The sequence below is a fragment of the Bombina bombina genome, chromosome 1 (assembly GCF_027579735.1).
Source record: "Bombina bombina isolate aBomBom1 chromosome 1, aBomBom1.pri, whole genome shotgun sequence".
NCBI classification, from domain to species: domain Eukaryota; kingdom Metazoa; phylum Chordata; class Amphibia; order Anura; family Bombinatoridae; genus Bombina; species Bombina bombina.
The window spans coordinates 93,824,819-93,851,511 of record NC_069499.1 but is presented as its reverse complement, the minus strand read 5'-3'; the positions used below and the strand labels follow the sequence as shown (position 1 = coordinate 93,851,511).

Genomic DNA, 26,693 nt, shown 5'->3' with positions numbered 1-26,693 from the left:
CAGTGGATCTTAGTTACAAAGTGCTAAGATCATTATCCTCCTTGCAGAAATCTTCATCCCTTTTCTGCCAGAGTGAATAGTACACACCGGTACCATTTAAAACAAACTTTTGCTTGAGAAAATAAAAACTAACATTTTTGTCACCACACTCACTTTACCCTTCCTAGCAGTTAAGCAGGCAAAGAGAATGGCTGGGGGGTGGAGCTAAGGGAGGAGCTATATAGACAGCTCTGCTGTGGGTGTTCTCTTTGCCACTTCCTGTTAGGAAGGAGAATATCCCACAAGTATGGATGAATCCGTGGACTCGATATATCTTACAAGAGAAAGTGTGTTTTTTTCAATTTTTTCCTCATTTTATATTTTTTTTATAGTAAATTATAAGATAGAATGAAAATAATGGTATCTTTAGAAAGTCCATTTAATGGCGAGAAAAACGGTATATAATATGTGTGGGTAAAGTAAATGAGTAAGAGGGAAATTACAGCTAAACACAAACACAGCAGAAATGTAAAAATAGCCATTGTCATTAAGGGTAAGAAAATTGAAAAAATGGTCCGGTCATTAAGGGGTTAATTTCCTTTGTTGAAAGAGCAGCAATGCACTTCTGAGAGATAGCTGAACACATGAGGAGAACCAATGAAAGAGTCATATATATTCAGCCACCAATCAGCAGCTAGATCCCAGTAGAGCATTGCTGCTCGTGAGCCTACCTATCTATGCTATTCAACAAAGGATACCAACAAAAAAAAAATGTGAACGTTTTTTAAAAATTCCATGCTCTAGCTGAATCAAAGAAAACATTTTTTTGACTTTACTGCCCCTTTTACATACTCTTCCTCACAGAGAAGTTGTCTAATTAGTTGTCACAAACATTAGTCAGTTGGATTAAAAAAAATGAATTAAAAAACCCCCAGAAGAAAAGGTTATTCGTCTCCAAAAAGAGGCATTAAGTTGTTTTTTTTAAAATAAATGCATAGTATATATGGGCAGTTAAAGTGATTTATAACCCACATTTTTTTCTTTCAGGATTCAGCATAGAATTTAAAGAGACAGTGTACACCAATTTTCATATAACTGCATGTAATAGACACGACAATAAAAGACGAATATGCACAAATATACAGATCTAAAATCCAGTATAAAACCTTTTTAAAAAAAAACAAAAAACTTCCTTAGCTCCCAATTTAGCACTGTTGATGAGGTTAGGCTGGGGGGCCCACTGAAATAGGCTGAGAATGCAGAAAGCGCACACCATCCCCCTGCATATGAAAAGGCCCATTATATAAACAGGAGAATCTGTAGACATCAGTATACATCTAAAACTTTGGGGCTTGTTAAGGAGTCTGAAAATCAGCACAATGTTATTTAACCCCTTAAGGATTGCGCAGTTCAGACTAAGACTTCCCAGAAGACCAGAGATTTTTTAGCATTTTTGCCATCACTACATTTAAACAGACATAGAGCCTTGCTTTTTTTTTTTTATTTTTTTTTTTTTTATTTACCTATCAAAACTAAAAGCCAAAACCAAAGTATTGGTCTAGGCCCATTTTGGTATATTTCATGCCACCATTTCCCCCGCCAAATGCGATCAAATAAAAAAAAATAATGTTCACTTTTTTCCAACATTGGTGTGTCCGGTCCACGGCATCATCCATAACTTGTGGGAATATTCTCTTCCCCAACAGGAAATGGCAAAGAGCACAGCAAAAGCTGTCCATATAGTCCCTCCTAGGCTCCGCCCACCCCAGTCATTCTCTTTGCCTGCTGAACAAGCAGCATCTCCACGGAGATGGTGAAGAGTATGTGGTGTTTAGTTGTAGTTTTTTATTCTACTATCAAGAGTTTGTTATTTTAAAATAGTGCTGGTATGTACTATTTACTCTGAAACAGAAAAAAGATGAAGAGTTCTGTTTGTGAGAGGAAGATGATTTTAGCAGCAGTAACTAAAATCGTTTGCTGTTTCCACATAGGACTGTTGAGATGAGATAACTTCAGTTGGGGGAAACAGTTAGCAGACTTTTCTGCTTAAGGTATGACTAGCCATATTTCTAACAAGACTGTGTAATGCTGGAAGGCTGTCATTTTCCCCATCATGGGGACCGGTAAGCCATTTTCTTAGTCTCAAACAGAATAAAGGGCTTAATATGGGCTATAAAACTGGTAGACACTTTTATGGGCTAGATCGATTGCTTTATTTGGGCATTTTATACAGCTTGAAGTTGAAATTCACACTTTAAACCAGTGCCTGACGTAAAAAAACGTTCCCCAAAGTTATAGACACCTTCCCAGTCAGGAAGGGCCTTCTATGTAGTAGGCAGAGCCTCATTTTCGCGCCATTATTGCGCAGTTACTTTTGAGAGCAGGACATGCAGCTGCATGTGTGTGGGTCTGGAAGTGGTTGAAAAGGTTCCTAGAAGGCTTCATTTGATATCGTATACCCCCCTGGGTTTGGTAAAGTCGCAGCAAAGGCTGTAGCTGGGACTGTAGAGGAGTTAAAACTGTAAACGGCTCCGGTTTCGTCATTTTAAGGGTTAAAGGTCTGAAATTTGGGGTGCAATGCTTTGAATGCTTTAAGACACTGTGGTGAAAATTTGGTTAAAATTGAACAATTCCTTCATAGTTTTTCACATATTCAGTAAAAAAGTGTGCCCTGTTTAAAATTTAAAGAGACAGTAACGGTTTTGTTTTAAAACGGTTTTTGTATTTTATTGACAAGTTTAAGCCTGTTTAACATGTCTGTGCCTTCAGATAAACTATGTTCTGTATGTATGGAAGCCAATGTGTCTCCCCCTTCAAAATTGTGTGATAATTGTGCCATAGCGTCCAAACAAAGTAAGGACAGTACTGCCACAGATAGTAAAGTTGCCCAAGATGATTCATCAGATGAAGGGAGTAGACATAGTTCTACATCATCTCCTTCTGTGTCTACACCAGTTTTGCCCACGCAGGAGGCCCCTAGTACTTCTAGCACGCCAATGCTTGTTACTATGCAACAATTGACGGCAGTAATGGATAACTCCATAGCAAATATTTTATCCAAAATGCCTGCATTTCAGAGAAAGCGCGATTGCTCTGTTTTAAACACTGTAGAGCAGGAGGGCGCTGATGATAATTGCTCTGTCATACCCTCACACCAATCTGAAGTGGCCATGAGGGAGGTTTTGTCAGATGGGGAAATTTCTGATTCAGGTAGAATTTCTCAACAGGCAGAACCTGATGTTGTGACATTTAAATTTAAATTAGAGCATCTCCGCGCACTGCTTAAGGAGGTGCTATCTACTCTGGATGATTGTGACAACCTGGTCATTCCAGAAAAATTGTGCAAGATGGACAAGTTCCTAGAGGTTCCGGTGCACCCCGACGCTTTTCCTATACCCAAGCGGGTGGCGGACATAGTGAATAAGGAGTGGGAGAAGCCCGGCATACCTTTTGTCCCCCCTCCTATATTTAAGAAATGATTTCCTATGGTCGACCCCAGAAAGGACTTATGGCAGACAGTCCCTAAGGTCGAGGGGGCAGTTTCTACACTAGCTAAGCGCACTACTATTCCTATCGAGGATAATTGTGCTTTCAAAGATCCTATGGATAAAAAATTGGAGGGTTTGCTTAAAAAGATTTTTGTACAGCAAGGTTACCTCCTGCAACCTATTTCGTGCATTATTCCTGTCACTACAGCAGCGTGGTTCTGGTTCGAGGAACTAGAAAAGTCGCTCGGTAGAGAGACTCCGTATGAGGAGGTTATGGACAGAATTCACGCACTTAAGTTAGCTAATTCCTTTATTTTAGATGCCGCTTTGCAGTTAGCTAGATTAGCGGCAGAAAAATTCAGGGTTTGCAATTGTGGCGCGCAGAGCGCTCTGGCTAAAGTCTTGGTCAGCGGATGTATCTTCCAAGACAAAGTTGCTTAATATCCCTTTCAAGGGTAAAACCCTTTTTGGGCCAGAATTGAAAGAGATTATCTCAGACATCACTGGGGGTAAGGGCCACGCCCTCCCACAAGATAGGCCTTTCAAGGCCAAGAATAAGTCTAATTTTCGTTCCTTTCGCAATTTCAGGAACGGACCGGCCTCCAACTCTGCAGCCTCTAGACAAGAGGGTAATGCTTCGCAAACCAAACCAGCTTGGAAACCGATGCAAGGCTGGAACAAGGGTAAGCAGGCCAAGAAGCCTGCTGCTGCTACCAAAACAGCATGAAGGAGTAGCCCCCGATCCGGGACCGGATCTAGTAGGGAGCAGACTCTCTCTCTTCGCTCAGGCTTGGGAAAGAGATGTTCAGGATCCCTGGGCACTGAAATTCACACTTTATAACTTTGGGGAACGTTTTTTTTACGTCAGGCACTGGTTTAGACACCTTCCCAGTCAGGAAGGGCCTTCTATGTAGTAGGCAGAGCCTCATTTTCGCGCCATTATTGCACAGTTACTTTTGAGAGCAGGACATGCAGCTGCATGTGTGTGGGTCTGGAAGTGGTTGAAAAGGTTCCTAGAAGGCTTCATTTGATATTGTATACCCCCTGGGTTTGGTAAAGTCGCAGCAAAGGCTGTAGCTGGGACTGTAGAGGAGTTAAAACTGTAAACGGCTCCGGTTTCGTCATTTTAAGGGTTAAAGGTCTGAAATTTGGGGTGCAATGCTTTGAATGCTTTAAGACACTGTGGTGAAAATTTGGTTAAAATTGAACAATTCCTTCATAGTTTTTCACATATTCAGTAAAAAAGTGTGCCCTGTTTAAAATTTAAAGAGACAGTAACGGTTTTGTTTTAAAACGGTTTTTGTATTTTATTGACAAGTTTAAGCCTGTTTAACATGTCTGTGCCTTCAGATAAACTATGTTCTGTATGTATGGAAGCCAATGTGTCTCCCCCTTCAAAATTGTGTGATAATTGTGCCATAGCGTCCAAACAAAGTAAGGACAGTACTGCCGCAGATAGTAAAGTTGCCCAAGATGATTCATCAGATGAAGGGAGTAGACATAGTTCTACATCATCTCCTTCTGTGTCTACACCAGTTTTGCCCACGCAGGAGGCCCCTAGTACTTCTAGCACGCCAATGCTTGTTACTATGCAACAATTGACGGCAGTAATGGATAACTCCATAGCAAATATTTTATCCAAAATGCCTGCATATCAGAGAAAGCGCGATTGCTCTGTTTTAAACACTGTAGAGCAGGAGGGCGCTGATGATAATTGCTCTGTCATACCCTCACACCAATCTGAAGTGGCCATGAGGGAGGTTTTGTCAGATGGGGAAATTTCTGATTCAGGTAGAATTTCTCAACAGGCAGAACCTGATGTTGTGACATTTAAATTTAAATTAGAGCATCTCCGCGCACTGCTTAAGGAGGTGCTATCTACTCTGGATGATTGTGACAACCTGGTCATTCCAGAAAAATTGTGCAAGATGGACAAGTTCCTAGAGGTTCCGGTGCACCCCGACGCTTTTCCTATACCCAAGTGGGTGGCGGACATAGTGAATAAGGAGTGGGAGAAGCCCGGCATACCTTTTGTCCCCCCTCCTATATTTAAGAAATTATTTCCTATGGTCGACCCCAGAAAGGACTTATGGCAGACAGTCCCTAAGGTCGAGGGGGCAGTTTCTACACTAGCTAAGCGCACTACTATTCCTATCGAGGATAATTGTGCTTTCAAAGATCCTATGGATAAAAAATTGGAGGGTTTGCTTAAAAAGATTTTTGTACAGCAAGGTTACCTCCTGCAACCTATTTCGTGCATTATTCCTGTCACTACAGCAGCGTGGTTCTGGTTCGAGGAACTAGAAAAGTCGCTCGGTAGAGAGACTCCGTATGAGGAGGTTATGGACAGAATTCACGCACTTAAGTTAGCTAATTCCTTTATTTTAGATGCCGCTTTGCAGTTAGCTAGATTAGCGGCGAAAAATTCAGGGTTTGCAATTGTGGCGCGCAGAGCGCTCTGGCTAAAGTCTTGGTCAGCGGATGTATCTTCCAAGACAAAGTTGCTTTATATCCCTTTCAAGGGTAAAACCCTTTTTGGGCCAGAATTGAAAGAGATTATCTCAGACATCACTGGGGGTAAGGGCCACGCCCTCCCACAAGATAGGCCTTTCAAGGCCAAGAATAAGTCTAATTTTCGTTCCTTTCGCAATTTCAGGAACGGACCGGCCTCCAACTCTGCAGCCTCTAGACAAGAGGGTAATGCTTCGCAAACCAAACCAGCTTGGACACCGATGCAAGGCTGGAACAAGGGTAAGCAGGCCAAGAAGCCTGCTGCTGCTACCAAAACAGCATGAAGGAGTAGCCCCCGATCCGGGACCGGATCTAGTAGGGGGCAGACTCTCTCTCTTCGCTCAGGCTTGGGCAAGAGATGTTCAAGATCCCTGGGCACTAGAAATAGTTTCTCAGGGTTATCTTCTGGAATTCAAGGAACTACCCCCAAGGGGAAGGTTCCACATGTCTCACTTATCTTCAAACCAAATAAAGAGACCGGCATTCTTACATTGTGTAGAAGACCTGTTAAAAATGGGAGTGATACACCCAGTTCCATCTGTGGAACTAGGAATGGGGTTTTACTCAAATCTGTTTGTAGTTCCCAAAAAAGAGGGAACTTTCAGACCAATTCTGGATTTAAAGATTCTAAACAAATTTCTAAAAGTGCCATCGTTCAAAATGGAAACTATTCGAACGATTTTACCTTCAATCCAGGAGGGTCAATTTATGACTACCGTGGATCTAAAGGATGCGTATCTACATATTCCTATTCACAAAGATCATCATCAGTTCCTAAGGTTCGCCTTTCTGGACAAACATTACCAGTTTGTGGCTCTCCCATTCGGGCTAGCCACTGCTCCAAGGATTTTCACAAAGGTACTCGGGTCCCTTCTAGCGGTTCTAAGACCAAGGGGCATTGCAGTGGCACCTTACTTGGACGACATTCTGATACAAGCGTCGTCTCTTTCAAAGGCAAAGGCTCACTTCTGGTGGTACTAAGATCGCGAGGCATAGCGGTGACTCCGTACCTAGACGACATTCTGATACAAGCGTCAAGTTTTCAAACTGCCAAGTCTCATACAGAGATAGTTCTGGCCTTTCTCAGATCTCACGGGTGGAAGGTGAACATAGAAAAGAGTTCCCTGTCTCCGTCGACAAGAGTTCCTTTCTTGGGGACAATAATAGATTTTTTAGAAATTAAGATTTTCCTGACAGATGTCAGAAAGTCGAAACTTCTAAACGCTTGTCAAGTTCTTCACTCTGTTCCACGACCTTCCATAGCTCAGTGCATGGAAGTAGTAGGGTTGATGGTTGCAGCAATGGACATAGTTCCTTTTGCGCGAATTCATCTAAGACCATTACAACTGTGCATGCTGAAACTGTGGAATGGGGACTATACAGACTTGTCTCCAGTGATTCAAGTAGATCAGAAGACCAGAGACTCATTCCGTTGGTGGCTAACCCAGGATCACCTGTCCCAGGGAATCAGCTTCCGCAGACCAGAGTAGGTCATCCCAGGAGTGGAAAACTGGGAGGCGGATTATCTGAGTCGTCAGACATTCCATCCGGGGGAGTGGGAACTCCACCCGGAGATATTTGCCCAGTTGACTCAATTATGGGGCATTAAAGACATGGATCTGATGGCGTCTCGTCAGAATTTCAAGGTTCCTTGCTACGGGTCCAGATCCAGGGATCCCAAGGCGACTCTAGTGGATGCATTAGTAGCGCCTTGGGCCTTCAACCTAGCTTATGTGTTTCCACCGTTTCCTCTCATTCCCAGGCTGGTAGCCAGGATCAAACAGGAGAGGGCCTTGGTGATCTTGATAGATCCTGCGTGGCCACGCAGGACTTGGTATGCAGACCTGGTGAATATGTCATCGGCTCCACCATGGAAGCTACCTTTGAGACAGGATCTTCTAGTACAGGGTCCATTCGAACATCCAAATCTAGTTTCCCTCCAGCTGACGGCTTGGAAATTGAACGCTTGATTTTATCTAAGCGTGGGTTTTCGGATTCTGTGATAGATACTCTGGTACAAGCCAGACAACCTGTAACTAGAAAAATTTACCATAAAATATGGAAAAGATATATCTGTTGGTGTGAATCCAAGGGATTCTCATGGAGTAAGATCAAAATTCCTAGGATCCTTTCTTTTCTTCAAGAAGGTTTGGATAAGGGATTATCAGCGAGTTCTCTAAAGGGACAGATTTCTGCTTTATCTGTCTTGTTACACAAACGACTGGCAGCTGTGCCAGATGTTCAAGCTTTTGTTCAGGCTTTGGTCAGGATCAAGCCTGTTTACAGACCTTTGACTCCTCCCTGGAGTCTGAATTTAGTTCTTTCAGTTCTTCAAGGGTTCCGTTTGAACCTCTACATTCCATAGATATCAAGATGTTATCTTGGAAAGTTCTGTTTTTGGTTGCTATTTCTTCTGCTAGAAGAGTTTCTGAGTTATCTGCTCTGCAGTGTAATACGCCCTATCTGGTGTTCCATTCAGATAAGGTTGTGTTGCGTACTAAACCTGGTTTCCTTCCAAAGGTTGTTTCCAACAAGAATATTAACCAGGAAATAGTTGTGCCTTCTTTGTGTCCGAATCCAGTTTCAAAGAAGGAACGTTTGTTACACAATTTAGATGTAGTTCGTGCTTTAAAGTTCTATTTAGAAGCAACAAAGGATTTCAGACAAACGTCTTCTCTGTTTGTCGTTTATTCTGGCAAGAGGAGAGGTCAAAAAGCTACTGCTACCTCTCTTTTCTTTTGGCTGAAAAGCATCATCCGATTGGCTTATGAGACTGCCGGACGGCAGCCTCCCGAACGCATCACAGCTCACTCTACTAGGGCTGTGGCTTCCACATGGGCCTTCAAGAACGAGGCTTCTGTTGATCAGATATGTAAGGCAGCGACTTGGTCTTCCCTGCACACTATTGCCAAATTCTACAAATTTGATACTTTTGCTTCTTCGGAGGCTATTTTTGGGAGAAAGGTTTTGCAAGCCGTGGTGCCTTCCGTTTAGGTAACCTGATTGGCTCCCTCCCTTCATCCGTGTCCTAAAGCTTTGGTATTGGTTCCCACAAGTTATGGATGACGCCGTGGACCAGACACACCAATGTTGGAGAAAACAGAATTTATGCTTACCTGATAAATTACTTTCTCCAACGGTGTGTCCGGTCCACGGCCCGCCCTGGCTTTTTAATCAGGTTTGATTAATTTCTTTCTTTAACTACAGTCACCACGGCACCCTATGGTTTCTCCTGTTTTTCTCCTGTCCGTCGGTCGAATGACTGGGGTGGGCGGAGCCTAGGAGGGACTATATGGACAGCTTTTGCTGTGCTCTTTGCCATTTCCTGTTGGGGAAGAGAATATTCCCACAAGTTATGGATGACGCCGTGGACCGGACACACCGTTGGAGAAAGTAATTTATCAGGTTAGCATAAATTCTGTTTTTTCACAAACTTAACTTTCTCATTGAAATTATTTACATACTGCTTGTGCAATCATGGCAGAAATTATTGTAAAAGCTTCTCTGGGATCCCCTTTGTTCAGAAATAGACATATATGGCTTTGCCATTGCTATTTGCAGCTGCACACCACACTTGTATTATTCCCAGCAGTGAAGGGGTTAATTAGGTAGCTTTTAAGGTTAATTTTAGCTTTAGTATAGTGGTTAGCTTCCCACCTGACATTTCCCACCCCCTGATCCCTCTCAAACAGCTCTCTTCCCTCCCCCATCTTAAAGGGACAGTCAAGTCCAAAAAAACCTCCTTGATTTAAATAGGGCATATCATTTTTAACAACTTTCCAATTTACTTTTATCACCAATTTTGCTTTGTTCTCTTGGTATTCTTAGTTGAAAGCTAAACCTAGGAGGTTCATATGCCAATTTCTTAAACCTTGAAGGTTGCCTCTAATCTGAATGGTTTTTCACCACTAGAGGGCGTTAGTTCATGTGTTTCATATAGATAACATTGAGCTCACGCACGTGAATTTACAGAGGAGTGAGCACTGATTGGCTAAAATGCAAGTCTGTCAAAATAACTGATATAAGGGGGCAGTCTGCAGAGGCTTTGATACAAGGTAATTACAGAGGTAAAACATGTATTATTATAACTGTTAGTTATGCAAAACTGGGGAATGGGTAATAAAGGGATTATCTATATTTTTAACCCTTTGAGTGCTAATGATAGCTTTGAGCCGTCACAGAGTTTCCCACTCTGGTGCTAATGATGTCTCAGAGCCGTCACTAGCACTCTCCCACCTTGAGGCTCCCACCCACTTCTACCCCGGCGATTGTGCCTGTAGAGTGACAGGCATCGCTGGGGCTTCCCGTTTTGCGTGGTGACGTCACCGCACAACTTTATTTATACTTAACAATGTAAGTGTAGTAGCAGTATAGTAGCAAGGGGCATGCTGCTTAGAAGCCTGTATCTCAGGCATCTAAGCAGCTACAGACCCCCAAGACCCACCATTGGAAAGGTAATTGCCTAAAAAGTGTAAGTATTGGGGGTCTGAAAAAAATAAAAATAAAGTTGTAAAAAAATTAAAAAAAAAAAAAAAAAAAAAAAATATTAAAAAAAATCTTAGCACCCAGGTGGGAAAGTGCTTAGCACTCAAAGGGTTAAACAACAAAAATTCTGGTGTTGACTGTCCCTTTAAGTTCTGGCAGACAGTCTTGCCAGTATGCAGTTTTACACCTTTTATTATTATTATTATTATTATTATTTTCCTTAGTGTAGGATTACTCCCTTACCTTCCCACCTTCCTGATCCCTCCCAAAAAGCTCTCTAACCCTCCCCCTACTAATTCCCGCCATCTTAGGTACTGGCAGCTGTCTGCCAGTACCCAGTTATCTATCATTTTTTTTAAATTTTATTTTTATAATAATAAAAAGAAATAAAACAAAAAACGTATTTTTCTGTAGTATAGCTGCCCCCCTCATTGCCTTCCCCCTCCCAGATCGATTCCCCACCCTCTAATCGCCCCTATACTTTAAAAACAACGGACACCCTCATAACTCCTCTCAAGCTGGCCGGGCTCCTGGAACTCCCGGTCAGTCACAGGACAGCAGGACACCCGCCAACTTTCCCCATGGTCGCTCCAGCAGCCCTTTGCCCCAGAGCTCCGCTCTTTTGGGGATTGGTAGCCCCTAGGGAGGACAAGAGCTGGGGGAATTATCGGAGGGGAGCTCCTTTTGGAACCGGGTGTTTTGGACACCCCTACCCCCCATAATTAAAACGGACTGTAACTCCGGTCCCCAGTAACGAATCACAAATGGACTGTGGCATCTGGGGACCGAGAGCTTTAAAATGACACCCTGGAAGTGCCGCCACTCCACCGGGATCACCCCGAAACTGCCGCTCCTAGGTACTGGGATTATGTGGGACTGTGGCTCCTATAGAGGTGCCGGGCTGTCTGGAGGGGTGGGAATGGCGGGAAAATAGTGGGATTGTCCAGGGTCTTATCAAGATGAGCTGTGTGTATAAAAATATGTGGGTGTTTTTAATAAAATCAGTTCCTGTTTCACCTGAATGCTAGTATGTCTAGTTATTAGGGTGGGCTCCAGCTAAAATCACTTTCCTGGGCTACATAGCAGCCTGTACCAGGCAGAGGAAGGACCCTCTGGCAGAGCTACCTAGTCTGGGTAGCTGGAGTCTGCCACAGGGTGGGACCCTGACTACTGGTGCTGTCGGGCATCAGGGGTGGTTACAGACTGTGGTCACTTGCCAGCTACATAGCTGCAGTCGGCAGGGAGGAAGCAGGACCCGTTTGGCGGAGCTACCCAGTCGGGGTAGCCGAGGTATCCGTCACAGATGCCTTCTTTTTTAATTAAAGATAGCAAGAGAACGGAGAAAAATTGATAATAGGAGTAAATTAGAAAGTTGCTTAAAATTGCATGTTCTATATGAATCGTGAAAAAAAAATTTTTGGTTCAGTGTCCCTTTTAAGAGCCGCGTAGCGTTCCCACCCCTCTGCAGCGATGGGCCACCCACCCACCTCCCTCCTTACCCTCCCACAGCACCAACGATCTGCGCCACCACTGCCCGATGCAGAGAGGGCCACAGAATGTCCCTCTCTGCATCGGTAACTCTGGCCATCTATTTCTGCACTGCCCCACTCGTGGGGGAATGCAGAAATAGCACAATCTCGCTATGTTTAGCGAGATCGCGGCAGAGAAACACCCAGTATAGCATTGTTGTTGATTTGCTTTTTTTTTTTTTTTGTATCTTATGTTGAAGAAGCAGAAATACACTATTGGGAGCTAGCTGAAAACATCAGTTGAGTCAATGACAAATATATATTCTAACTTTGACCCCAAACATCAACAACCACCAAAACTCCCATGCTAAATAGTTTCTAAATTTTGGCCAGAGTTTAGAAATACCCAATGTTTAAATGTTCTTTGCTTTTTTTTGCAAGTTATACGGCAATAAATACAAGTAGCACTTGTAACACTGGTATCTCTCAAGAATCCCTGAATAACCCTTCACATGTATATATTTTTTTTAGTAGACGACCCAAAGTTTTGATCTAGGCCCATTTTGGTATATTTCATGCCACCATTTCACCGCCAAATGTGATCAAATAAAAAAAAAAAAAAAAAAAATCACTTTTTCACAAACTTTAGGATTCTCACTGAAATTATTTACAAACAGCTTGTGCAATTATGGCATAAATGGTTGTAAATGCTTCACTGGGATCCCCTTTGTTCAGAAATAGCAGACATATGGTTTTGGCATTGCTTTTTGGGAATTAGGCCGCTAAATGCCCGTGCGCACCACACTTGTATTATGCCCAGCAGAGAAGGAGTTAGCTAGGTAGCTTGTAGGGTTAATTTTAGCTTTAGTGTAGAGAATAGCCTCCCACCTGATACATCCCACCCCCTGATCCCTCCCCCACCTCACAAATGTCCCGCCATCTTAAGTACTGGCAGAAAGTCTGCCAGTAATAAAAGGCTTTATATATATTCTGCAGGGTTGGATCCGCCACAAACAGCTCTCTAACCCTCCCCCTCTACCTATTTGCCGCCATCATCAGTTTGCTAAAAATTTTGCTTTTTTTTTTTTATTTAAAAAAAAAACAAAAATTTTTTTTTCTGTAGTGTAGCTGCCCCCCCTCAATAACGTACCCCCATCCCAGATCCAATTCCCAACACTTATTCCCCCCTCTACCTCCTTCCCTTACGCTTATTTGCCATAGTGTAGCGATGCTGTGCGCTCTCGCCTCCCCGCGCGCGGTCCCGGACCCATCATCCCTGCTAACCGTTTCTCCACCAGCGATGGGCCGGCCGCCCACCCGCCTCCCTCCTATCCCTCCCACGCCAGCAATGATCGGCACCATTTCTGGCCGATGCAGAGAGGGCCACAGAGTGTCTCTCTCTGCATCAGTTGCTTAAAAAAGGGTATTGCAGGATGTCTCATTATCGAGGCATCACTGCAATACCCTGAAAACGACTGGAAGCGATTATGATCACGTCCAGCGCTTGAAACCCCTAAGGACGTGTCATGCACGTCCTTGGTCGTTAACAACTGTTTTTTGTAGGACGTGCCTGGCACATCCTTGGTCGTTAAGGGGAAATTAGTTTTTATTTTACGCTGTTAAAATAAAAAGAAAGCAAAGAGGCATCTCCTCCTTCTCCAATGCAGTAAAATATATAACATATATATATATATATATATATATATGGGTACTTGATATTCAACAGAACAGGGCTCGACAAACCCAGGAGCCACTGGCTCCTAGAATTTTACCCTGGCTACTAACTTATTGGGTTATTCTCCATATATCTATATACAAACACCACTGTCTGGCTCCTAAATATTCTTACTGGCTCCTAAATTTTAAAAAGATTTGTCGACCCCTGCAATAGAAAGCAATCTGTTGTTTATCTCCTGTGCAATATAAATATGCGTTTGCCCTGTGCAGAGCAGATTGATCTTTATCAAGCACATGGGTAACTTTGCTTCAATCTGTAAATTAAATAGAATATATAAGCCTACTTTGTTAATGCACTTAATATAAACATGAGATGCCCCCACATTAAAAATAAATTGGTACCTAAAAGGAAAATTCCCAGGCACATATACCAGAGACTTTAGACTCACTGCTGGGCCTCAGCACAGACCCCCACTCTGATCATGCTCAAATCTGCAGGCTTTGGTTACAAGACATGCAAATGTTTCAAAGCACTGAGGCGACAATGTTAGAACTAAGGCCTTAAAGGGACAGTCAACTCCAAAATTGGTATGGTTTAAAACAGATAAATAATGCCTTTACTACCCATTCCCCAGCTTTGCACAACCAACATTGTTATATTAATATACTTTTTAACCTTTAAGCCTCTAAATTTCTGCCTGTTTCCAAGCCACTACAGCCTCTTATCACATGCTTTTTTCTTAGCTTTTCACAACATGGACGTGCTAGTTTATGTGAGCTATTTAGATAACTGTGCTCACTCCCATGGATTTGTGCACAACACAGCACTAATTGGCTAAAATGCAAGTAGATAATAAATAGAAAAATCATGTGATCAGGGGGCAATCTGCAGAGGCTTAGATACAAGGTAATCACAGAGGAAAAAAGGCATATTAATATAACCGTGCTAGTTATGCAAAAAAGGGGAATAGGTAACGATCGATTTTATCAATAAAAATTATGGAGTTGACTGTCCCTTTAACTAAAAACAGATACAATATCACACTTGGTATGTTGTAAAACCCTACAGTGTGTATTTAAATAGATATTATTTACAGACCCTAAGGAAAAAAGATAAGTATTGCAAAGGTGGACACAGGAGCACTCTACGTCTAAACTTTAAGCGGACATGTTAACATATAACATGTCCACTTAAAGTTTGCGCCAATTGTATGTAGATATATACATCATGCGTTACATAGCCCATCATACCGCTTAACTAATACTTATCTACGTCCGAGCTTCAGGAAGCTCAAGCAGTTTCGGTTGTGAAGTAACAACCGATTCTTGCTCTTCCTGGGCTGCAGAAATGTACCTTCATATGGTAAAAGAGCACAATCAGAAAATAAAGTATGGATGGGAGATGAATGGAAGGGACGCAACACTACAGAAAAATGGGGAAGCAGGGTGGGGGGACCCAGCAGTAGTGATGCACAAAAAACACCTAGCAGAGGGTTATTCAGCCACAAGATATCTGCACAAATAAAATACTCCAAAGGTGTAGGAGTTAGTTTAAAATAGAGCAAATAGAGCAACTAGTTTCAAAATGTAATATCTTTTTCAAGCTCTCAATATCTTGTGGCTGAATAACCCTCTGCTAGGTGTTTTTTGTGCAGTATTGGCCATTACAAACAGGCCTTGGGAGCTAGAATGCATATCCTGTAAAAGAAAGCTGCAAAAAAATCACTGGGTTTCTAGCCTAGTATATCTAATTGCTTTTCCCTGTTAAAGCTTTTCTTTTTCCAGTGGCCATTGGTTACTATTGGAAGGTGTGTCCACAGATTGCTGGTTCAAGTTTGGAGGCCGGTTGCTGCTTATTATTATGTAAGTATGGATGTAACTTCCCCTGTTATTTGCTGTGTGACATTTACTAAGAGGATTCCTTGTCCGTAGGGGAAATACCATCATTGGCTGCGACTGCCTCTTTTGTCCTGGGAACGCTCCTCTTACAACTATACACAGAACAGCATCCTTGTATGAGCGTGGGTCCACATAGTAACAAGCCGAAAAATCGTCCACTCCTGGGAACTGTTTCTTATGCATGAACTTTTGGTTTAAGGAGTTTTTTATACTAATTTTCTTTTTTTCTTAAATTTTGTGATTTATTATTGTATGTCTTGAATAGGTCGACCTATATTGTAATAAAGTTTTTTATATATAGATATGCAATGCTAGTATTTGTTGCTGGCATCTTCTATAGAATTGAATTTTTTCACATAGAATTTTTTTCCATATATAATTTTTTCCAATTTTGAAAAGATTTTTTTCACACATAATTCATAATTTATATTTACATGTACAGGTATACCTCACTTTACAGCGCTTCACTTTACAGCGCTTCGCTAATACAGCGCTTTGTGGAGCTGAAGTTCAACCTCCAAGGATTTTGAAACAGTGCTGTAATCATTGTGAGATTGTGAGAAAAGTGACTGGCACCATTTTGTTATGCGCATTTCACTCTGTTTACAGCATCGCAGTGCAATCTGTGTCTCAGTGCTATAGTCTGGTAAATTTTACTACAGTAATTGTCACAATTTTACAGGTACAGTATTTATTGAATACTAATTGAATACTTGCTGTGCTAGTGTTAAACTAAACATAGCACTATTGCACCCCTAATATATATTAGTTCAAACATGTTTTCAGGATTTTAAACACTGAAAAGAAAGCTAAAACTGCCTTGTTTCACTTTAAGGCGGTTTTCACTTTACAGCGGGGCTCCAGTCCCTAACCCGCTGTATGAGCGGGGTATACCTGTATTATACATATTGCCTATTATAGTAGTATCATATTAGTATCAGGTTAGGTGTTTTATTATTATATATATTCTATAATCCTTACTCTTAAGCTGGTTTCAGCGCTCCCTAGTGCTTTGTATTTTGTATAGATAGCTGCCAGTACCTAAGATGGCAGACACCATTGGAAGGGGGAGGGTTATAGAGAGCTGTTTGAGAGATATCAGGGAGGTAGGAAGTGTCAGGTAAGAGGGTAATCCCGGCATTAAAATACTATTACCCTTACCAGACAACTAATTCCTTTACTGCTGAGAATTTCAGAAGTGTGGTGTTGCAATTAGTGGCCTTCTAATTGCCAAAAAGTAATTGCAAAGCCATGCATGTCTGCTATTTCGGAACAAATCAAAAGGGACCCCAGAGAACCTTTTACAACCATTTGTCTTATGACTGCAGTAGTTTAGTGTAAATAATTTCAGTGAAAAACTAAAAAAAGTTTGTGAAAAAGTTAAATTTTTTAATATGATTATATATGTCGGCGAAGCGTGGCATGAAATATACCAAAATGAGCCTAGATAAACATCTTGGGTTGTCTTCTAAAAATGTAGTTTTGCTAATTAAAAAAAAGTCTATTTGTGTTTAAATGGAGTGATAGTAAAAAGCTACCACAAGTTGCTGCTAAAATTATTTTATCGATTGTTATCTCTCTTTAAACTGCAAGTTCTATGAAATTCTCTTTGGGGGAGATCAAGTAAAAGCAGCGCAGAATTTGCTGAGACTATTCTGTAAAGAAGTAGATACATTAAACAAGCATTTATAATCATATACACATTTCCTTGAATATATATATATTTGTCTGAATCATTTCTGAATGCTGCACTTATTGTACATATCCAGGTTCCAATATAAAAAATAAATAAATCACTCACCTGTGAACCTGGCTACTGCGTCTATATGGTGCTTCACCTGCACAGCCAACTCCCTGGTGGGAGTTACCACAAGGCCAAGCAAAGGCTTCTTGTTATTCAAGGCGGGAGATTTATTGTCAGAAGAAAGATTAAAATTAATGTCCACATCATCCACAACTTTCACACACCCCATTGAAGTTGAATCTGCATCGTCGTCATCCTCGCTACTGATATCATTGTTTTTGTTCTCATCTTGCTTGTTCCCATCATCAGTATCCACAGCGACAATGTCTGCCTTCTCATCTATGTCAGCAGATCCATCCTCCTCATCCACTCCAGTCTCTTGCACTTCTTGCCACTCCAGGATGGAATGAATCATAGGAATAGCAAATGCCAGAGTTTTTCCACTTCCTGAAAAACAAAATCAAATTGCAGAAAACATAACTCGTACAGTAAAGTGTAATGTATAAAGCCATTTGGTGTAGAATATTACAATACTGTAATGTAATACTTACTATGCTATTAAGAGAAATACTTCTTTCATAACACTCAGCATTCCATTGTTACGTAGAACTTACAGTAATGAAAAGCTAATTTTAAAATGATTGCAGGTTGCACTTTTTTTAGTAAGTACATATACTAGAGGCATATAAGTTATTAAAATATACTGCAACCCTCAGCGCCTCGAGACCCTTACGGGTGAATAGCCACGCTTTACAAGAACCCAATAGATAGATAGATCCGATTTTAAAAGTGCCCGATTTCAGAAGATTTCCATTAAAGTGCAAAAGTACTGAGCTCTAGTTTTCAGCACTGGAGGATAGTTCGTGTAATCAAAAGTTTAGTTAAATTGAATTACTGTTATATTACAGTTTTGCCAAGTAATAAAATGACTTTGTAATTTATTTATTTTTTAACTATCATGGATAAAATACATAGACATATTTTAGCAGCCAGGTGGTACGGGCCATAACTAATATCAAAAAATATAATTATGTATGCGTGTGTTGTAAATCTTTATAATGAAGAAAACAAATTACAGAGCTAAAAATAGAGTAGACCTTATGATGTGATAATGTTACAAATCACTGATTTATGCTTATTTGTAGGTATAGAGTACTAGTGTACATAGATAACAGGGATGGGCAAAAGTTAGTTTTTTTAAATTTATAGACTGGCTCCTAGATTTTGAATACATTTTCTGAGCCCTGCCGCTATACATAAAAAAAAACATAAATCAACGTTTTGTAGCATTGTTACATCAGAAAGCTTACTCCTCTTTCACTGATCTCTGCATAGTTTAAAAGGACATTAAACCCAAAAAAATATTTCATGATTCAGGTAGAGAATACAATTTTAAACAACATTCCAATTTACTTCTATTACCTAATTTGCTTCATTCTTTAGATATCTTTTGTTAAAGTAATAGCAATAAACATGGGTGAGCCAATCACATGAGGCATCTATGTGCAGCCACCAATCAGCAGCTACTGAGCCTATCTAGATATGCTTTTCAGGAAAGAATATCAAGAGAATGAAGCAAATTAGATAATAGAAGTAAATTAGAAAGTTGTTTAAAATGGTATTCTCCATCTGAATCATGAAAGAAAAAAATTGGGTTTAATGTCCCTTTAATCATAACTATTCAGATAACATTTTATAATTATAATAAATTAACTTTATTGGTGTTCTTGTTACCTGTTTCAGCTGCACCAAGAATATCAAGCTGGTCTCTGATTGCTGAAGGAAGCGCTAAAGCTTGAATTGGTGTTGGCGCAGAAAATCCCAAGTAGCTCAGGGCCTTGAGAACCGGTTTGGGAACATAGAGATTTTTCCATGCCGAAATATCAGCATTTTTATCAGAAGACTCAGTTGAAGCATTTACTGCCCAATTTTTGCCCTTTTTTGTAGATTTAGGAACTGGTGCTTCTTCAGATTGAGCCAATTTCTTCTTTGTTTTTCTTTTTTTCTTTTTCTTACTACTTTTTGTTTGCGTTTTTTCTGCTACTATATCTTCATTTTCAGATTTTTTGGTTATATTTTCATCAACATCCTCTTGCTCGCCCTCGCTCATAGATAATTCAATCTCTTCATCTGTTTCTTCAGCTTTCTTGTCCAGTCTATGTTTCTGCTTCTTTCTTTTCTTCTTCTTACCTATATACTCGTCATCTTCATTTTGTGCCTGGTCTTCGCCTACTTCAAGTTTTCTTTTTGACCCTTTTATTTTTAACTCTTTTGAAGTCTTAACTATTTTATAATCTGTTAGCTCTTCAAAGCATATTATTTCATCCATTTTTTCATCTGCAAAAAGGCTTGGGTCTAAGGATATCGGTTTCCATTCTCCAATTATTTTAATTCCTTTATTCCTGCCTTTAGAACGAGGCATTGGAGACTTCTTCCTGCGATTGTTCATTTTCAGAACTGCAAAAACAAAAAAAACAAAAAAATTGTATTTAAACTTGATAGGCCAATTGAGTTGTACATGCCATGAAATCTAATTCATTATTAGATTGCTGAAATTATTTTCTAAGACAAGATATTGGTTAGTACTTAAAAAAAAAAAAAAAAATCGAAAATTGCAAAACTCTCTTATGATATATGCACATATTTATTAAAGATTTCAAAAAGGAAACAATGTTTTCTCGTCATACACAAAATAGGCTCTGATCAGCACTTCCACAAAATCAACAATCTTTATATCAAAATATAAATAAAATGGGGGGCGTATCCGACCACCGACTAAGATGGTTGCTCTTTAGTTTCCGCTGATCACTGGTGCTGTTTGTCGCTCAATACTTTACAATCCAAGCCTATACTAGGTGATTTGACAAAGATGAATATCTGTGGAAAAGGCCTGTGCAACTTTTATATAAGGATTCAGCTCAGCAGACTTGCAATAATAAGGTACGCAGCGAAGGCCTAGTAACGGCCTGGACCTTCATTTACCCCCCCTCCCTGATATATCAGGCTACCCAGCTATATATGCTGCAGAACAATAACATTTAGTATATCTTTGAGCTACATCGACCACTGTCATTATATAAACGCAAGATATCTCTCATGGTATTAAGATAAAAATACTTAAGACTCCGATTCCTGCATCTCAGGCAGTACTCTAAAGCAGTGATTTTCAACCTTTTTTTTTGGATTAAAAAATCCTGTGGCACACCACCATCCCAAATTTTTAATAAATCACACGTAGCGATTCAATTAAATTAAGATTTATTAGCATGCATGACAGTCACTATAACTATATTGCCAAAGCTAGAGGCACAATAATAACCATCAGAATCTCACTGAGAACAACAACATGCATCAACAACAAAACAGCTGTATTTTCCAGATTAGGGCATAAAGGTCATGCGGCCATTATGTTTTGGTGTTCATAAGCCAGTCTACATACAAGACAAGCCTTTTATAAATTAATATTTTATACTGTTTCATACTATTTCCTTTCCACTTTCTCAGACGCGGTGCTAATAAGTTAAGGCAGCTAAAGTTTAAACAAAACAACATCAGATATAATTAAGTAAGAGTAAGCAGGAAGCATTTGCATTAATAGTCAGCAAACATAAATTAACAACTTTTAACCAGCAGCCCCACTATTACACATCCGGTTGCGACTGTCCCTCTTACCATAAAATTGCTGGATTTATGCCTGAGTGTAAGACTGTGAAGTGCAGCGCGCGGGCAGAGAGAAGGAGGGGGAGACTGCAATGGTCGCGGGAGACTGCAATGGTCGCATTGGCTGAATGAATTCTTCTAGCTCCATAGAAAATTAATCAGAGTCAGACTGTTGTTGGGAGCGGGTCCTACTGTCACAGCTCAAAAACCACGGGCAGAGAGGAGGAGGGGGAGTCTGCACTTGTTGCACCCAATTAATCAGTCTGTTGTTGGGGGCGGGTCCCTCTTGCCCCCCTGTAGCGACACCACTGCCAGGGCACAATAAATAAAGATTAAAACTAAAATGATGGAAGGGACTACTTCCCTCCTCCAAAGGAGTCACAATGGTTTAATTATGGGCAAACCATCAGAAGCTCAACAGGTCTCTGGTTTGGAGAGCACAGAGGAGAAGCCCATAACCAGCAGTCACTTCCCTGACCATGACCCTCTGGAGTCCACTTACCTGGACAGGAGCTTCCAGGCAGTATGGACCGAGCCCTTTGAGATCTTCACTAGCCCACACCAGACGACCAGTTTGAGAACTACTATGGTGAGGTTGAGAGCTGCAGCAGTAAGCGGAGCAGCCAGCGGCTGGAATGACAGCTTCTCCATAGACTCACAACAAGAGGTCACCTCAGGATCAAAGCTGGAGTGATTGGTGCAGGCTGTTTGCCTGTAGTGGCTGCTCCGCTTACTGCTGCAGCTCTCAACCTCACCATAGTCCTCAAACTGGTCCTCTGGGGTGGGCTAGTCACGATCTCAAAGGGCTCGGTCCATACTGCCTGGAAGCTCACGGAAGCGCTCCTGCCTGCTTAGCCGCTATGAAGGAGTATGAGAAGAAGCAGCAGTTGGAGGAAAGCGTAAGCCGTAAGCCAAGAGAAAGCGTCCTGGGAATCACAGAAGCAGGAGCCATCCGTCTGCTCTATACTGGGAAGCTCACTGCATAAACTCCTCAAGCAGCTGTGCCGTTTCCTGCTGCTGTGATGAGTTTGTGCCCAGGAGTGTAAGCAGGAGAGTGTAAGCAGTGAGCTAAATGTAGAGTTAGGACTAACCGGTGTTGGCGAGTCCGATTCTGGACCACATAATCCTCAGGCTCAGTCAGTGTACAGGTAACTTGAGAAGGAAGACTGCTTGCGGGGAGCTGGTCTCATTAAAGTTTTTTATTACCCACTATCTATGCTGGGGACATATCAATGAATATGCTGTGGAAACTAACTGGTGTCGGCAAGTCCGATTCTGGACCACATAATCCTCAGGCTCAGTCAGTGTACAGGTAACTTGAGAAGGAAGACTGCTTGCGGGGAGCTGGTGTCATTAAAGTTTTTTTTATTACTCACTATCTATGCTGGGGACGTATCAATGAATTATGAAATAGAAAAAAAAAAAAAAAGATGATGAGCCTGTCAGTCTGCCACGGCACACCTGAGGATCTCTCACGGCCCACTAGTATGCTGCTGCACACTGGTTGAAAAACACTGCTCTAATATTTGCAGTCCAAACTCCTCCTGAGCTTGAATATGGAAGTTAGGACCGACCTAATATTCACAGCTCGGTGCACAAATATGGCAGCACAGTTTGAAACCCTCAGCAGAGAGATACAGGCAATGTTCGTCCCCACATTCGCTGCCCATGCGGCTGTTCATCCTCTGCCAGAGACCCTACAGCAGTGTGGACTGACTTCAGATCAACTGCTGAATGGCTCAGAGAGCTTAGAAGCGGAAAATCTTATCTGGACTGAGCCAGCAGATGACTTCACTAATACAAGGTACACTAAAACCAGAGGTTTTCTTTGTGACACTAACCCAGCCAATCGGCTGCATCTACCTTACTCTGCAGCTACACTGGCAACGAGTATACCCAAGAAAAACAAAATTACCGCTCAAGAGACCAACATGCAATGTATGCCTCATTCTTCCATACTAAAAGCCTGCATGAATAAGACCAGATTTGCGGCAGCTACTAATTTGTTAATGCCTTTGTGGATCGAGGGAACTAATAACAGAAGAGCAATATGTTGTTTGTCTGTGATATGTTTAGTAAGCCTACCGGGTAACGCTATAACTTTACAAAGGACACACGATGCTGGACTTAAACATGGAGGTACCCTGAGGAGCTGTTCTACTCAGCTTCTAGTTAGGTCCGGTGTGGATTAGCTATAGAATCCCGCTATGGACTGCTATTCCTTATTTATGTGCTATCAGGACGCTTCTTCTTTCCCTCTGATATATTATTTGTTTTCACATTTTGTTTGTTGCTTATTTTTTATTATACTCTTAGCTAGACATATTTGGTCAACACAGAATTTATTACTGATTCTCTGCCAATATATACTCTATTTTTGAGAATTTAATTTAACTGGAGCATAAATTTCTCCTTTTGTAATATCTAGGATTGTCAAGCTGGATATGATATATCTTTTGGGCTGTCAGCGGCCGAGGCAGCAGAATATATATATATATATATATATATATATATATATATATATATATATATATATATATATATATATATATATATATATATATATATATATATATATATACATATACATACACACATATACACACATATACACACATATACACACACACACACACATTGACAACCTATGCTTGATAATTGGAGTCTTATTGCTCATTTTTCCTTGAAATAACATAATCAGAAGTAGATCTATTCTACACCTCCTAAGAAGTCACTTTAGTTCTATTTTTTTCTACCAGGCTGAATTAAACAAGCTTTAGTAGAGGCAGTTATTTAAAAACATCTCACCTGAGATGGTTAACTCACTACAATTAAATGTAGCCCCCTAAATTCTGCAATTTATTCACTACCCACTGCAATATACTTTTGTATGACGTATCTTATATCCCGTGTGCCTCATATGGAAAACCCAGCACTCACTTACAAGCTCTCAGCTAAGATTTAAAAGCAAAAATGGAAAGGTTAGTTACCGCATCTGGTCAAATGGGACAAGCCCAGGTACCTCGTCAAGGTCCTTTCCAATACCTGGGACCCTAAAACAGCCACACAATGCAAGCTTTCAAATTTAAACAATCTGGGAACAAGGGAAGGGTGCATAGGCATATGTAATCACCCTAGACATATACAAAGCACAGAAGGGAACTGCACTCTCATACCGGACCGGGTACACATGACCCTGCAACATGCTCAGCCCTGGGTGCCACTGGCACTCACAGGAAGCTGTGCTGTCCCCATAGTCACAGGCAGCTAATCCCAGCCAGGTCTGGGTGCAAGAACCATAGGGAAAATTACAAAACAAATTAATACAACACACAGAGAAAACCCAGCACTCACTTACAAGCTCTCAGCTAAGATTTTTCTCTATGGTTCTTACACCCAGACCTGGCTGGGGTTAACTGCCTGTGACTCTGGGGACAGCACAGCTTCCTGTGAGTGCCAGTGGCACCCAGGGCTGAGCATATTCCAGGGTCATGGGATGTGTACCCGGTCCGGTATGAGAGTGCAGTTCCCTTCCGTGTTTTGTATATGTCTAGGGTGATTACATAAGCCTGTGCACCCTTCCCTTGTTCCCAGTTTGTTTGGATTTGAAAGCTTGCATTGTGTGGCTGTTTTAGGGTCCCAGGTATTTGAAAGGACCTTGACGAGGTACCTGGGCTTGTCCCATTTGACCAGATGCGGTAACTAACCTTTCCATTTTTGCTTTTAAATCTTAGCTGAGAGCTTGTAAGTGAGTGCTGGGTTTTCTCTGTGTGTTGTATTAATTTGTTTTGTAATTTTCCCTATGGTTCTTGCACCCAGACCTGGCTGGGGTTAACTGCTTGTGGCTCTGGGGACAGCACAGCTTCCTGTGAGTGCCAGTGGCACCCAGGGCTGAGCATGTTGCAGGGTCATGGGATGTGTACCCGGTCCGGTATATGGTCTGTTCTGATAGTTTATGTTCTCAATATATATGTTATGGTTCAAGGGAATATTAGTTTCTGTATACTTCTAGTCCAATCAGAATATTGCCTTCTGTCTACATATAGTTATATACATTGTTTATAAGACGAGACTATAATAGTTGAGTATCTTATATGCTAATAGAATATGAGTAACTATTCCCTAAATTGTAGAAAATAGAGGTTTTCATAATGAGATCCAAGAGTGGTCTCTTTAGCATATTGTACCTTCTATTATTTGTATTTATGTTTTAATAAGAGTGACCTTTAGAGTTTGTTTAGGAAGGTTTCCATAGTAACAGGCATTCTATTTTAACGGTATTAACTACATTTGCAGAACAATTTTGTAATGAACTGCACAAAATGTTTCCATACCCTTATCATTATTATATTAGACCGTGGTGTAGATTACATTTTCAGTGCTTTATACTGAACTAACTTTGTATATCTGAACACTGTCTGTATGCCTGATTTCATATCCTATGACTAAGCACCACTAGGAGCACGAAATGCGTCAAACAAGCTTCCTTGTATTCCTGCATAGCTTCTTTTATATTTCCCCCCCCCCCCCCCGGGTGCTCAGATTACTGTTTTTTTATCCCTGATACAATAACCTCAATAAAAATATAAAATAAAATAAAAATATATATATATTTATATATACCGTTTCAGAATAACAACCTTTTTTTTCCAGTCATGTGACTGCTATTGAGAAGCAGTGCATTTATCAAAATAGCTAGTAGGTGGAGCTGTCCGCTTGTGTTGCAGCAAAGCCAAGTAAGCTGAAATTAATCAGTTTAACCAGACCTGAGCTATTGAGCAGATTTCAAAGGAACAAGATCTTCCTGTCTATAAATCAGTCCAGATTGGAATGCATAGAACGAACTGTTTGCAGAAAAATGCAAGTGAAGTCTGTGTTGTGTGATTATTTTATTAGGTTTATAATGCTGTTTAGCATTTAAAGTCTTCATTTCAAAGCTTTAAAAATAATGTATTTGGTGTTACTTATGACAATTTTGTGAGGGGCCTGGAACCTAACTCCCTCACTTCCCATTGACTTACATTATAAACTGGGTTTCAATTTACAATGGTTTCGATTTACAACCATTCCTTCTGGAACCTAACCCCGGCGTAAACTGAGGGCTACCTGTATAAATAAAACATTATGCTAGTCCACTCAGCTATGCCTAATGAAAGCACTAAATTATATATACCTGAAATGAGTGACACTAATTTCTAAAGCTTATGGATGCAAGTCACACTGTGATATTTTTTATTGTTGGCCATGAATATATACACCATCTTTAAAAGGGATATGAAACCCATTTTTTTTTTCTTTCATGATCAAGAAAGAGCATGCAATTTTATGCAACTTAATATTTTACTCCTATTATCAATCTTTCTTCGTTCTCTTGGAATCTTTATTTGGAAAAGAGTGAATGTAGGCTTTTAAGAGCCGGTCCATTTTTGGTGCAGTACCTGGGTAGAGCTTTCTGATTGTTGGCTAAAAGTAGCCACCAATAAGCAAGTGCTACCGAGGGTGCTGAACCGAAAAAATGGATAGGCTCCTAAGCTTACATTCCTGTTTTTTCAAATAAAGATACCAAGAGAGGGAAGAAAAATGGATAACAGGAGTAAATTAGAAAATGGCATGCTCTGTCTGTATCATGAAAGAAAACAATTTGGAGTTAGTATCTTTTTTTAAGCTCAAAGACAGTGTTTTATACCTGTTGTCTAGATGGGACTGTTTCCCCAATAGTTTGGAGGTTTTGCTTGTTAAAGTTTTATGAGAACATCGGAGCAAAATATAAATACAGTGTTG

The 26,693-nt window shown here is 40.8% G+C and overlaps 1 protein-coding gene across 1 annotated transcript in view; it reads right to left on the bottom strand.

Annotated features, from left to right (window-relative positions):
* The window catches only part of DDX24 (DEAD-box helicase 24), a 92,699-nt gene that overhangs the window by 65,414 nt on the left and 592 nt on the right, over positions 1–26,693 (bottom strand). The window contains exons 2-3 of the mRNA XM_053697520.1: positions 18,987–19,709; positions 17,310–17,699 (exon numbers count right to left, since the gene is read on the bottom strand). Coding sequence (XP_053553495.1) covers positions 17,310–17,699; positions 18,987–19,701 — 1,105 coding nt within the window. The 5' untranslated portion in view covers positions 19,702–19,709. The remainder of the gene's footprint in view (positions 1–17,309; positions 17,700–18,986; positions 19,710–26,693) is intronic.